This window comes from Lampetra fluviatilis, chromosome 4 (assembly GCF_964198595.1).
Source record: "Lampetra fluviatilis chromosome 4, kcLamFluv1.1, whole genome shotgun sequence".
NCBI classification, from domain to species: Eukaryota; Metazoa; Chordata; class Hyperoartia; order Petromyzontiformes; family Petromyzontidae; genus Lampetra; species Lampetra fluviatilis.
The window spans coordinates 4,867,968-4,883,940 of NC_136278.1; the positions used below are offsets into that span (position 1 = coordinate 4,867,968).

The window sequence follows — 15,973 nt, forward strand, 5'->3', positions numbered from 1 at the left end:
GGACTGTGTCCTCTACAACCTTTGGGATAACAAAATGTTATTCATACTTTCTCAACGCAGCAAATGGCTCATTTATCATATTAATGGGCTTTGCATATAAGTGTCACAACTGCCCACAGTAATCGTATTCTTCCTGTGAAATTAGTTACCAGTGCACCACCGTGTGTTGGACAACAACTTCAGAAAGATGACAACAAAATTCCTTCTTACACAAATTTTTCAATCGGACATCTAGGGCCACGATATTTAGTGCCATTCGCCTTTTATTTGACGCATGTCGGTGTCAAGTAAAAATGCCCACATCGGTGTCAAGTCATGAGGCAAATATATAATTTGGATATCTCACAAAAAAATGTAAGCATTCTAATACTGTCTAAGGGAACGCTCGTGGAGGCGGATATCAAAGAACTACTTCTGATCCCACGCTCCGCAGGGTTCAGCATTTTCCCACCCACCCTGCTCCAGACCGCAATGATCACCGCGTGGCAGTCCAACTGTTATCCTTAATTATCGGAGCTGGAAGTTAACCAAATGAAGTGCCTGTTCACGACCCGATTGTCTTCTCATGGAAAACCTTTTTACACGTCGATTCATACCGTTCAAATAACCACCGTGACCGGACGCCCCCAAAACGGCATAGGTGGGAGGGTGCCTTCATTCAGCAGGGTACTGACGAAGGACTGCATTTTTATGTTCACGTGGGGAAAACAAATCATTAGGTTGTCATGGCGACACGTGCAATTTAACTGACAACGGATTCTCGGGGAAAATCACCACAAATGGGTGCTGGTTGGTGGTGTTGAGGGGAGGCCAAATTTGCTTGCAAGTTATGAGAGAAACCAGGGAGGCAAGGGGCACGAGGATGATTTTTTGTCACGGCAATTCTGAGATAATTGGCTCCAATTGGGTGCTACAAAGGGAGGAATGAGAAAATCCTGCAGTGTCTGCACAAAAACAAAGATACTTTTGTGAAAGAGAATCTTCTTCGATAGCCGCACCAATTCACGTGAGACTTAGGCGACATTGAAATAGTGAAAAATATTTTTTAAATGCGACTTATCTCTTTTTGAAGTGACGCCTAAATTGTCTGCAAATTCGCTATATTTAGCATTAGAGAAAAAAATCAGTCTGCCTCGTTTATATCAGCATTTAAAGCATTGTTATTATTATCTTGATGGGAATAGGGACCTTATCAGTCACGGGAAAGTTACCTTCATCAGAGTTTAGTCTAATGAGGTTTTAATTAGAGCGAGGTTTTCCAAAAGTATCGTTAGCGTCAAACGGTGCAAAATGAGCACAGCGCGATAATTGCCTTGGTGACATGCGGCCCAACTTGCGTTAGGAAAAAAAAACAGGTCAACGTACAAATATTTTGAAGATGTTTCTAGAAACAGGCATTAAAATATTACAGTTGCATGTGTTTGCACCTTTTACACACATGGGAAGGATAAATGAAATAAATAAGACCAAAGGATAATTATAAAACACAGTAATATTTAAAATAACACAGCCTCTACAATAAACTGGATTCACTACTTGGGACATAAGTGGAATTTATTTTGTCCATTGATCCGATCCAATTAGTTTAGTACTTTGTGTTTATATCTATTACTGTTTAGCATCTAATGAATTGTTTTTGATATTCGTAAAAACTTGACGATATTTTAATGACATTTTATTTGAATTAATTGTATGTTTTGCAATTATCCGCAATCCCTTTCGTAATTCAGGTCGTCCTTGAAAAATACGCATAGTCTGAATGAGTTCTTAGGAAGTAAAACATTAACGGTAATGAATCTATTTAGCTATCAACAGAGTCCTGACATACGCTGTCATGGATTAATGGTTAGCACCCTGGACTTGCAATCCAGAAGTTGCCAGTTGTGTTCTGAAAACAGTGGGCAAGTTACTGAAATCATCCAGCAGTATAAATGGCTACTCTAGAAACATTAGTGGTGGGGTAAAATGTGGGTATTCACCATCTCTTTAACACGATATCTAGACAGTGTGCACAGGAAGGACAACACACCCCCAAGGTGCTGTCGAGAGAGTCCTTTCGTGGAGAATCCCTTCTACCAGCAGTGGGATGAGTGAGCAATTGCCCGGCTGCACCCGTACCTTTTATACCGACCTGGTCCAGGTTGAGCAGTTGCATTTGTGATGGTGGTGATGATGATGAAAGCATGCATGGCTTCGCCTAATGAACCAGTCGCTATGCACGCCAGTGCTCAGATTAAATGAGTGGCTCTCGTGGCTGTGTGGCCATGAATATCTTTGTACGACATCATTATGCAGTACAGTACTTTGCACTATAAATTGAAATTGTGCCTAAGTAGCATTTTAAATGGACATTTTCTCATCACGCCTTTTCTTTACGCTGGCATACTAAAAAAATTCACCTTCAACACATTTCTCAACAACAATGCCTTGAAAGGGAAAATATAGTTTATTATTTTATTATTATATTTGGCACATCCGATTAGCACGGTTGGCCACGTACGGTGCGAAAGAAGTTCAACATACGTACATTCTATATTTTGTATATTTTTCCTCTTAAGGCCAAAGTGTTATTGAAACATGAGCCGAATGTATTTACTTAACCTGTGCTTGTGTACCACTACCAACGCATAATAATCCATTTATTGCTAAACTAGCTGATTGTTGTGATACCGTATATGCATCCGATTTTGAAACCCTTCGTCAGGGAACGTCGCAGACATTGTCAGTGCATCAAGAAATTACTAAAAGTCCATCTTTTTAGTTATTTGGAACTCAGAGGTGATATTACAATTTTATATCTACAAGCTGAATGTACTTTGGACTGTTTTTCATCATCACCATCATCATAATAGCTGTCTTTACCACCACTTCTGCTGGTCTCACGATGCAATAATCCGTCGGGAAATAGGTCTCATCGCTCCATCTCATTGGTAGTGGTGGCGGTGTTCCACTCGGGACCCCCCCCCCCCGCCCCGTTTGGCTGCCATTGTCATCGTTTTCAAGCGCCAGCCATCGTCACCTCGAGATTATCCGTGCCCTGCCCAAGCACGTTAATGTTTCATGGCAGGTAAAGTGAAAAGATTCTTCGTTAGGCACTTTGGTAGAACATGACTGGATTGTATTTGGCAGAAATAAATCATCACGGGACCTATTCTAGGCACGGAAATGTATAAGAAAAGTAAACCACCAGTCTTAGGCATTTTTTTGTAACACCTTTTGATGAAATAGTTTTTAATTGTGACTGACTGCTTGTAAAATATAACATCATATAAAACCATTTCCGCTTAAACATATTGGATTGCGGTCTATAAAGGCAATGGCATTTTGTTTATTAAAACGAACGTTCCATTTAACTTACAAAAAAACGCAACAAGCGATTCGAATTACCTTGTAAAACCGCGGCAGGCCCTCTATTACCTGTGGATATTGGAGACTCAAAGGTCCCCAATAAAACGCAGCCACTTTTGATGATGTAGCTACGCAGGTAGGGTTTTGCTTTTAAATGGCAAACCTTTAAATCAGCGGGAATGCAAACTGGCTACAAGCGCTCGTCAACAATAACTTGAAGACTTTACGTAATCTTAATGGGTAAAGAATTGATTAAAAAAGGCTAAATTAAATTTTAAATGCCATTCATTTTGAATGCGTTTCAAATTAATTGTGAGTCCAGTCTTAGGCATACTCGCGTTCTAATTAATTTCTGGAATCAAATCACCGCGTTTCGATCGCAACGCAAGCGACCGGTGACGGTCGCTTATGTGGCGATCGAAACGTCGTGATTTGTTTTATTTTCTAACTACGTAACTTCACCGAAAGAGCCAAAGAGTATAGATTCCTGCAGTCACGAAAGCTTCAAATCCGTATAAGACGTTGTTCATTCACACATGCCAAATATAGTTTGCTTATCTCCACTTGTTTGCTCAGTAACATGGTTTGTAGTGTTGTGCACAATGCATCACACCACCACTCCACGCCCAATACAGGTTTTTTTCCATTAGTCACACAGCCATATGGAGTACGTATTTTTTCTCGTGAATAAATCTCAGTGCATCCTACTGACATTTCAACATAAAAAGTCATGTTGCTGCATTATCTACCTTGTCATGCCCGTGTAAGTCATCAGTCTGTGTGACTACCCCAAGGGAACCCAGTGCCTGCCCGATAACAAGTAATGAGCGTTGCAGACCGTAATTAACGCTCTTCCACACAAATGGCGAGGGACACATTTCCCAGACAGAAGCTTCCACGGTCTCCCAATGTCTTGCACTACATCACGGGATGAAGTTAACAGAATTGGGAAAGACGATAGCATGTGATTGAGCAATTAAAGGCCTTCTGTCGGTGAGGGTTCAACCTAAGCCAAGTTAAACATTAAAGCAATACGTGGATCAATACGTGGATTGTTGATTGGTAATCAGATGTATGAGAATGGCACGGTTCCACATCTACGTGATAACATCTCAGAGAACCCTTCTCCTGTGATTATTTTATGGAGAAAGTGAGCTGCTCTGTGCAACGCATAAAGAAGCTCCCAGCACGTGGAGCGAAACGTCGGACAACGTGCCGAACAACATGCGGTACGAATTTGAAAACACGTCAGAGCTACGCAGCACAACTATGACAACACGCAGTGGTATCATAACAGTGTTGCGGTATTTGTCTTGTTAGGAACATATTTTAGATACTCCTGCAGAAATCTGTCATGCTTATGTTGATGTTTTACCATTATATATCCTGTGAACATTTCCAATGGCACTGAGACAAGTTAACATAAAGTATCACACACGATTGTGCCTTCCTTTCATAGACTATGAGAAGACATTTAATGAACTGGCAACCAATGCAGCCATTCAGGCTCTCACAAATTAAGGACTTCATTAAACACGTTTTTTATTATCCCTTTTTTTAATAAGCTACAGGGAGATTGCATAAATAAACAACAGATATCACAAAAGTCAGGCTCTAAACGTGGTTATTGACACCAACGTTAGAAGATATTGTATTTAATAAATAAAGGCATACAGTAATAGCCATCTCAGATTTGCTGATGAGATTAATTATAAAAACCAAAGTTAATGACCTATATGCCACTGTTAAATAAATTGGCAAAGGCTACAAATCAGGGCTAAAGTTAAATGAGCAACACAAAAGTGACGGGCAACAAATTTTATGAACAAAAGTAAATAATGTATGGAGGGACACAACTCGAAAGCAGAGCAGCTATCTCGGGCAATTATTCACGAATTAATCAGTTAGATGTATCGGGATCAACGCGATGAGCTAAACATGTGAGTGAGAGCAGAATAGATTGCTTTTGGAAAATTCCAAATTCACAAAAGAAATGAACATGCCAGTGTGCCTACAGAAGAGAGTTTACAGTCACTGCATGTTACCCACAATGCCACGGGAATCAGAAACATGAACCGTGATACGGATCACGAAACAAAACGTGAATGGTACGCAAATAAGCATTTCGAGATGAATGCTGGAAATTCCACAGGGCAACAGAAGCCTGGACACATGAATCAGAGTACAAATACAAAGTAGAGGCATTATATTGACTCTGCAACAGTAAAACTGGCCGACTTAGGCAGGACACATTGCAGGACAAGGGATTATGGCAGGCAAAGGAGAAAACACACTTGAATAAACGTAAACTTGGAATTACACTGAAATACAGAAATATACGTAAGGGAATACATGCAAATTACAGACATGATATTGACTGTGAGGGAAAGTGGGCCTGGGCAGGACGCGTCTCTTGAAGGGACGGTGGTCGATGGAGGAGACTGCTGATAGAATGGCAGCAAAAGGAGAAAATGCACCCAAGAGGATGCCCATTGCGGAGATGGAGTGACGAGATCGGCTCACGTGGGGGAAGCGAGTTCCACTATGGCATCGCAAGACCCTGAGGGATGGCAAATATATTGAGAGGCCTTCACCCACCAGTGTATAGAACATATCTGATGAAGGTGAATTGGAGAATTTGTATTCATATGGGCACACCTTTACAAAACCAAAATCACTCAACGCTATAGAGGTTTGGTTGGTTTTGTTTTCAGAATGCTAAGCTTCATAGGGTTCAGTGATCCTAGACAATGTTGAAGGTGGATGAAAATTATGTGGTGCATCTATTATGGCACGGCACACAAATGTATGCATTGTTTCTTTATAAAGAAGATGTTTGGCTGGCTTGCTCTGGTTTTGATGCTTGTTAGGGTCTTGTTATAGCTGACGCTGGCTACTCTGGTGTTAGCTGAGCTTAATGGCTTTGCTGGTTGGGTCTGCATAGATGTATCTTTTTTTTACTCTACTCCTAGCGCACAACAGACACCAGCTTACTTAACATGACGTCCATCTGGAAAGGTTCTGTGTTGAAAGTTTGAATTGCTGCATCATTCACGCGGTGAACTTCGCCGCAGTCCGGCGATTCTCTCGGTGCCTTCAGTTTGCTCGCCTGATGATAACCGGCAAGCTCCGGTTACCATCTCGGCCATCGATGGAGGCGTGGGATTAGAGACAGAAATTGGTTGCCGCGGTGATGGAGCAGATAAAAAGATTTCTCGTGCTGTCAGTGAAAATGTCCCTTGAATGAGAATGCACGATCGATAGTAAGAGTCGGGAGTTTTAATGAATGTAGATTGGTTAATGCAGTAGGTACAAAGAGCTGAAGATAGGGAGGCGAATTCGGTAAGGTACCTGCAGACAGTGCGCAAATAGGATTTGTATTCAGACAAAAGCTGTTCTTGATGTAGTGCCATGTGGAAGTATGATGGTGTTATTGGAATATTTGACGAAATAAAAAAAAGTTTGCTCAGGCACCAAGGGATATATTTCATTTTACAGAAGAGCTGTAATGGATCAGGGACAGATGTGGATGACTCTACACATATATTGCACGAGCTCAAGCAACAAGCCCAGACACGAGTACCTTCTAAAAACACGTGAACAAGCTGAAGGTATGCGTACATTTCAAAGCAACGCTTCACTGATTTTCGCAATAGTCAAATAGCACATTGAGATATGTTTGATCACATTGGGAATTTGAAAGCTGCAGACTTACCGCTTGTTTCAAAAATGGCATGAAAAAAACGAAGCATGTGTTTCCAATCATTGTGGCATAAGTCTGAAGATTAATGTTAAATCGGAAATTATATTGACTGTACACTGCATGGTGTTACTTCAATATCTCACAGGTTTGCTTACAAGGTGGCCTTTTCTCATGTTATTTGGTGAGGATTGGTAAAACCACCCGTGGCCGGTGGTTCAGCGATGGAGCGAGCGGCTCGCAATCCCAAGGTTGCGAGTTCAAATCCTGGTTGGTGGTTGACTCATCCCATCATCCTTCCTGGGTCGTCAAAAAACGTACCATTATGTGGGAAAGTCAACAGTGCTTTTCTCCCAGATGGAGTCGCCTCTGCCATAGGAATGTGGAATTTCCACCACTGGCTTAGGGCTGTAAACAGGAGATGAGCACTGCCTCAATGCCAGTCGAGCAGGAAATTAATTAGACCTTCTTGAAAGCAATGGAAATAATAAATGGCGCAGTTACAATAATGGGATTGTGTTTGAGAATTATTTTTCTAACTTCCGTAAGAAAAAATAGCCATTGGCAATATGTCGAGAGAAAAAAACTCCCTGCATGAGCTGCAAACTGCCATTAACATCCAAGTTAGACAATTCGCGATGCACATGCACAGTAATGTCACCGCAACAACAGCCAAAAACGAAGCAATAAAACGGTGATGGCTTTGTCAGTGTTGAATATTGCTGACTTGTTCGTGAAGCCACTGTGCGTGTGTTTCAAGTGGTAAACTGGTGTATGTATGTTGAAATTCTTTCGCACCGTACGTAGTCAACTTTGCTAATCGGAGGTGTGGGGGAAGGACAACAAAACTAAAGGTAAACCACGATGAAACACAACATTGCCTTTTATTATTGGGAAGCACCATGGAATATTACATGTGATAGGTGACTGGGTCTAATAACTCACCCGCAGAGTAGTGGTGAGTCTGCAACAAGTTGGTTAGGCCACGTCATGGTGTAATTCAATATTTCTGGATTGGCCACTCTAACTTTCTCAATATCATCTTTCTGCATTATGTTTGACATGATTTTAAATCAAGCGTCGTATCTGATTGCAAATTTTTGGTTGTGAGAACTGCCCTCCAACTTACCGGTGAGCTGAAATAATGCTAATTTGCACGGTAATCGCTTGTAGATGGGACAATTAATTCGTTTTGCCATTGAAGGGTGGTGGAGGGGTCTTGATGATACTAATTTGGTCAATCCAGCACGGATTGGTAAAGGGACAGGAACCGTCCTGTCCCTTTACCAACAATGCGCCACAACAATCAGCCATCACTCCACCTCTTCATGAATAGGACACAAATACCTCCTTGCCTGTATATAATTGGCCACATTATGAGAATGTTTGAGCGTTGTTTTTTTGTGTGTGTGCGAAACTCGTCCATAAACATATATGTATACACAGCGTAACATGAGAGGGTCAGACGTGTGATGCAGCTGGCTTCGGGGCAAGCTTTCAGGAGATATCATTAACAATAAGCAAAGTGCTAGAGCAAAGTGAAGGAGTGTGAAGAAGCCTCTTTGATCCTCACATTAAAATAAAAATGAACGCACATATAAAGGGAGTTAACATATTGCAAGAACAGAAACTTAGCCATAATTTAGAAGAGTGATTTGGGGCAGAAGAGGTCTGTCAATGTTCAGGATCTTTGCAAAATGTAGCCAAAATAATAATATTAATAAATACAGCTTATATAGCGCCTTTCATAAAATCTAAAGGCGCTTCACATCAAAGCCCTTTGGGATTGAGGGAAAAAAAGCCTTCGGCTTTAGATGGCAAAAACTGATACTTCTGATTTGTAGTTTGGAATTGTATTTGTCATTATATGCCAATAAATTGGCAATTTTGGCTTTTGTTTACAATTTCAACACTAACTCATTTCTTTTGTTTGAATACATATGCAGTTCTATTATTTTTTTACATATCATGGCTTGAAATATCCCACTGCGTTTTGCTTTGGGGCTTTAGGGCAATCTTTGGAATATGGCATATTTGTCACTTACGCACAATTCACTGAATATTTACTGCATATATATTAGAACCTGGGAATTCCTTGCAGTATATGATGGATCTGTGGACATTGTAGAAACTTCAATCAACGTTATTAATGTAGGGAGGATATTATTTTGTTATTATTTTATGCTTGTAAATGAATGTGAAATTGGTCTGAAATTATATGACTCACTCCAGAGCGACAATGGGTTACAAATAACAACATGAGAATAAAGGTGGGATTACAGTGAATGTGACCTTATTCAATATTTTTTTATTACCAAAACTTTGTGGACAGTCCTCATATATGATGTGGAGGATTTTGCTGTTGTGTGTTTTTGGGTTGTAACGCATGTTGTTCAATTCAGTTCAGATTCTAAATTCAAATTCACTTCCTGAAGAAGCTTCCAGTACATGGAGTGGACATCATTCTAAACAACGTGCGGCAAAACCCAAAAATACATCGGAGTGCTAATCCCCATTTGGCAATAGTTTTATTTTACTTATCTGTTATATGTTGTCAACAATTTTATTAGGCAGATGCATCACACAAATTATGTTTTTAATCCAAAATTTCACCTCTGGGATGGAGTGAAGGCGCAATGCTGAGCACACTATATTATGAAACCAGGTAACCTGAAGTCTATTAGATTACATGACTTCTAATCACACAAAGGCAATAGCTTCAAACCACAACCCTAGCCAACAATCATGCCCACAAAAGCTGGACATATTCCATGATTTACGCCTTGAGGGATTTCACAAACATCTAAACAGTTCTCATGATTGCATACCATCGCATGGGTAGGCCGTCGTAATTGTGCTGTATTGTCTCAACAATGACGACGGCACGATGTCCGACATTTCGCAGCACATCCTGGGAGCTCATGTGTATATACGCACATTCGCGAAGACGCTGGCACCACGTGGAGCGAAGACGGACAGCATGCCGAACAACACGCGGTGCAGCGCGGATACACTCGTTGAGAGAAATTGTGTGACCTATTCGAGTGTGGTTTGAGGAAGAAAATCCATGGTTGAATGCGATGTGACCCTTGTTTCGCTCCAGATTTAACTATCCAGACGGCAGACGTATTGTGCAATCAACAATGGCGGCCCCCTTGAACAACTGCACATTCATTCCACTCGTTATGTTGTTCCCGGGTTGTGCCATGTCACGTTCGGCACGGGGACCATGCCTATGCAGCACGAGCGCGGAAATTTAAGCGCCTACAATGTATTTCTTTGTTATCTTGGTGACAACTGCATGGATTGTCGCACCATTTGCGAACGGGTGGAATGGCAGAAATCAGGACATGAACGTGCGTGCATGTGTGTGGGTTGCGGCAGCGTAGCGGTTAGCGCGCTGCACTATGAACCTGGCCACCCGAGTTCGATTCCTGCTCATGGCCAACATAAGTTGACGATTATCTGAACCGGTCCTGGGTCTCCCCTAGGTCGACTCAGCCTCAAATAAGTACCTGGTGCGGTGTGTAAAAACGTCGCCATTAGGGAGACAAAGGCGGCCGGGCGTGGTGCTGGCCACCCACCCCCTCGTGTGCCGTTCTGGCCTTCATAGGTGCTCACTAACAGCACTTTCCCCAACAATCTGTCTTTGTATGTGTATGTGTGATGACTATAGCAGTGGTAGGTGAGTTGATGACTTCAACTCCAGCCAACATCACTCGTGTCGAGAGGTTACAGATGACAGGCAAGTCGGAATTACGGCCAATTTCAGCAGTCAATGGGGCTGCATGCGGCAACAGTTTATTTTATTACCCAGCCCAGACCTAGCTCCTTTCAACTTCCATCCTCGAAGACCCTGTGAAAGATGTTGTGCTGGGGAAGATGGTTTCACATTAACAAGACTGTGAAAGCAGTCGTGCCGTTGGTGGCTTTACGGACAACCAAATCACCTCTCTGCTGTCACCATTAGGAAGCTGGTAAGTCACTGGGACAAGTAATAGTACGCTAGAGCGGTTCTCTAGAACTCCCTCGAGCAGAGGCTCTTACAGCAGCAGTGGCATGAGCAAGCAGTTGCAGGGGAGCACATTTACCTTTGACCTAAACCTGACCAGAGCTCATCTGACTCTGGACTCTAACCCAGGTTCTCTCTTGTTCTGGCTCAACAAGCAAAGGTATCAGATGCCACGAGCAACTCAACAAAGGTACAGACTGCGAGACCGTGAAGCGGAGTGGGCCGGGGTGAGGGCCGGTTGTGTGGGAGTAGCCCACGGTGGAGGAATAATGGCTTACCTTCTTGAATTCACGGGTGTAGTGGTATTCACACTGCATCATGTCAAAGAAAATGGGGATGGTGGCCTTGCGTAGCTCCATTTCAGGAACCAATGTCATCTCCAAAATGGGCCCAATCATCCCAGGGATGAAGCGAATCTTGTGCTGGCCTGCAAAGCATAAAAGGATCAACGATGTTTGTAAAATCCTGAAAAGCCCAATGTTATTATTGGCCTGCAAGAGCACGCACGTAAAGCATGGAATTTTCTCACGATGGCTGTTTATGTTCATAACTACGCATAGTATTTGAGTGCGCATGGTAACTCCAGACATCGCACGTTTGCTGCCACCGTGCCAGTGTCGCTAAAAACCACGTGAAAGCAATTTACAATCTTTGCACGACGTTTGCACTTATCGTTATTTGAAAATAAAAACATTTTGGCGCTGTCTTACAATAGATAACTGAAAGCCTCGCACTCAACGAAAATATGTCCACGCTTCTTGCCATTATACAACTAATGTTTATAACCCGTTTTTTTTTTGCGTGACTGGAAATTGTTGTGGGCTTAAGTGTTGAGCCAAATGTGCATTAAAGCCACAGCCATTTTATCGCTGAGAGTTGCTGTCAGACAGATGTGACCCAGAGTGCAGTTGCTTTTGTTTCGACCCTGTCAAACTGTTCCTCGGTCTGCACAAGGGGATAACCCTCTGAGCCCACTGCTGACCAATTTTCTCCCTCAACTTGAGTGTGATTGAAGACCCCTTTTGCTGGGCGCTGTCAATTAATGTGCTGAGATTGGCAATCTTGCCGTGCATGAGAACTCTCGCCGAGCAATCGGCATTCATTTTTTCAGTTGTTGATGTTGCCAGGGTGCAAACCCGAGCTGAAATGAAGGACTGCCGACATTACCCCGCTCTCCCTGCATGAGATTATAGAACCACCCAGCCCACAGATGATGGCACCAATATTGCGGGCCGTGAATGCTACGTGGGGGGGGGGGGGAGTTGCGAGCGAGCGTTTTCATTTTCTGACCGATTTGACGTTGCTCACAATTTCCCTGCCGCGTGAATGATGGCTGTTTTTGCAGATGCTGCCAATGGGCAAGCAGGCGCGATCGCTTGGGGATTGGAAGGGAGGGTGCAGCCGACGTGAGTTGCACAGACGTTAAATTAACAGTTACTAACAAGGACATGTGGCGCAGAAAAGTGCACTCACTGCTACTGGTAGGAATTTGCAGCTGAGTGATTAGGGGCAGCATGCCACTGCATACAATATAGACTAAAGGTGCTTTTCTACTCGAGGCGGGTTCCAATGTTAAACAAACGGTGAATGCATCTGTGTCTCATTTGAATTTCATTTACCTGACACGTGAGTAGATGTGGTCACTTTATGCATATTCGGCAACATATCTAGAGATCTGTTTTTATTTGCGCCGTTAAAATCATTAACACTGCAATCATATTGAATTGCCTGGGGTTGTGTGCAGTGCACATATTTTGTGGCTCGCAATTCGAAGCTTGAGAGTTTAACGCCTCCTTGGGTTGAGCTCAACCCTCTGTCCCCCCCCCCCCCCCCACGGTTATTCAAATGGGTACCACTTTGTGGCAGACAACAGTTGCACCCTCAGGATACATTTGCTCCCACTAGGATTGTAAGCAGACCTCCCTATCTTGTTTAAGCCGTCAATCACTTATTGGTCGAATGATGAGCATTCATGACATTTGTGTTATTATTATTATGATTATTATTATGATTATTATTATGATTATTATGATTATTATTATTATGATTATTATTATTATGATTATTATTATGTACATATAGCCATTTTGTCAATCCGCTGCTGGATGAGAGCGGCCCACACCATGCGGGTCGTCGAGTTATTTCACCATACTTCACCATGCTAGGTTGGTGAAGGTGGGACATCGAGATGCAGGAGTATAGAAGTAAAGTTCAACAATAGATTTGTCTGCCCCGCTGTCTGCTGTCCACATAATAGCACAATGCCACAGCCATCATATGACACCCTGTTTGTGCGTGGTGGTCAATCATCCAAACGCCAGGCTCAAACAAGCTTAGCTTCTGAAATATGACAAGATTGGGTGCATTTAGAGTAGTTTGGTCACCGCCACAATTATATAAGCAGTCCTTTAAAAAAAACAGGTGGAAAAAAAAATCTGTATTTATCATATATATCAAATGTATCTAAACTAAACGCAAATATAGTTATACATTACAATATGTTGATTATCCAACTGATTGCGGACTTGCCTTGACTATTGCAACTACGTCCTAGTCCAGACCTCCACCGGCAACCTAAAAAAACTTCAAAGACTACAAAACAACCTAGCACGCATCGTCATTGGCCACACTCATCCCCGTCTCGACTCACTTGCCTGTCTCCGTGCCCTCAACTGGCTACCCATCGCCAGCAGGGTCATATACAAGATCGCCTGCCTCTGCCACGATGCCTTCACATTTGCCTGCCCGCCGTACCTCTCTTCACTATTGACGACTTGCAACTCAGCACACGGCAGATACCTGCGCAGCGCGACTCACGACCTCCTCTTGATACCGAGATCCAGGATGGTCACGTCTATGCGCCGCTTCTCGGTGGCAGCCCCAACAGTCTGGAACCCCATCCCTCTGCACATTCGCAGCATCACCTCAATCGCCTCCTTCAAGAGACACTTAAAAACTCACCTCTACAACCACGTGCTTTCGAGCGACTCTGAGATTGGCTCCGCGCCTTTGAGTTGTGCGCGTTATAAATTGCATTATTATTATGTATTTATAAAATGACAATTACAACCATGCACTAATACTGCAGTGCATGTGTAGGGGGTTAATTGGTCAGGGCGGATATGTAATAGTCGGAGATGTGACATTGTACTGCACTGCAATTCTTGGAAGACACATTTGTAGTGTTAAAGAAACACAAAGCTTGAAAATTGCTGACTACTTAGAAAGCAAAACAAAACGCAGCCGAAAACGGCACACTTTAGGCAAACCCAGCGAATACATTTGCAATGCAAAAACGCGCAGGGCGTATTCATTACCATTTGTCCGTCAACTAATATAAAGAGTGTGGTGGTTTTGCACGTGCGCTGGGGCTGGTGTTTACACGATTGATTTAGGTGCCTCTGCCCTGTCTGAGCATGGATGTGTTAAATTGCCATCTGACTCAACCAGATGTGGGTGGGAAGGAAAACAAAGTCAAGGGATGAGGACTGCGATTGCAATGCTGCCAAGTGAGTGTGCCAGCATGCGGATCCAATGTTCCATTATTAAGCCAGCCAATTTAATCCATAACTTACAACGGTAATTAGCGATTCCAGTGTTATTAGTATTAAGGGTAAGGCTTTGGAGTTAACAAGGAAATAATTTTTGAATGCAGGTCGCATGCTTGGCACTGCTGCAGTAATAAGTGTGCAAATCCAATGGGAATAAGTATGCAAATGCATTGAGGGATTAATGTGTGCTACGGTGTACCCCCCTGTCCTACCCACCCCCCCTCAATAGCCCCTGCCCGACCCCCCCCCGGGCCCCATTCACCCACTCCACCCCCAAAACCCCACCAAGAATCCCCCACCCTCCTTCCACTTTGAGGCATTTCAAACAGCGACAAAGATCCCCCAGTATAGCCTGCAACACAATGTTGGGGCAAGTGCCGTTAGCGAGCACCTATGAAGGCCGGCACGGCACACGAGAGAGTGGCCAGCACCATGCCCAGCCGCCTTTGTCTCCCCAGTGACAATGTTTACTCACCGCACCAGGTGCTCATTTGAGGCCGAGTCGACCTAGGGGAGGCCCAGGACCGGTTCAGATAATCGTCACTGGTGTTGGCCGCGAGCGGGAATCGTACTAACCACTACGTTACCGCTCCCCAACAAAGGTTTTCATATCTATTTGTATTCATTGCTGGGTTCACACGGTGTCTGTGCCCAGGCTTGCCAGCAGTGATTTTATAAATATTAATGTAAGGTGAGGGACATTTGCATAATTAAGGGATGCAAGGTTAACGATGTTTTCACAAATACAACTCGGAGGCTGGGTAAATAAGTCAATGCCACAGATATAACTCCTGTGCCTTAGCTTGCCAACTCTAGGACCTACAGTTAATGTTCTGAGAAATGTAGCCGTGTCAATTCTTATTTTCATCAAAAGCTTCATCATCATCATCGAGCTCAGCACCCATTATCATACAGTGCGAGCAGACATGGATGCAAGTATTTGCATAATTCATGTTCATTGGATTTTCCTTTGTCTTTTTCTGATCAGTGAATTTCACAATTTATTTCTAATTGTGGCACGAGAGATAATTGCATGGCTAACTTCGTCCGGGTGTTTTTTTTTCGAGATGAAATGTAATTCTCTTCATCAGCCACTGTATCATCCACTGCTGGATGAAGGCTGCCCCAAACCGCCTCCATTCATCACATTGCTGTGATGTCACAATCGCCCAGCACCTGCACACGAACTGAATTCACCTTTGACAATTCCCACAATTGTCGGTTGTTTTGAAGTTACTCAAATTTGTAAAATATTCTTTGTCAGTACGAAAACTGTAGCGGTTTATGTAAACAAAATATTCGTTTTATAATGAGATATAGTGGTTATATATTTAAAAAAATGTGTGAAAAAGTTCATTATAC

At 42.9% G+C, this 15,973-nt stretch overlaps 1 protein-coding gene across 1 annotated transcript in view; it reads right to left on the reverse strand.

Annotated features, from left to right (window-relative positions):
• The window catches only part of LOC144931506 (dedicator of cytokinesis protein 1-like), a 211,717-nt gene that overhangs the window by 43,175 nt on the left and 152,569 nt on the right, over positions 1-15,973 (reverse strand). Inside the window, exon 33 of the mRNA XM_078855434.1 lies at positions 11,339-11,487. Coding sequence (XP_078711560.1) covers positions 11,339-11,487 — 149 coding nt within the window. The remainder of the gene's footprint in view (positions 1-11,338; positions 11,488-15,973) is intronic.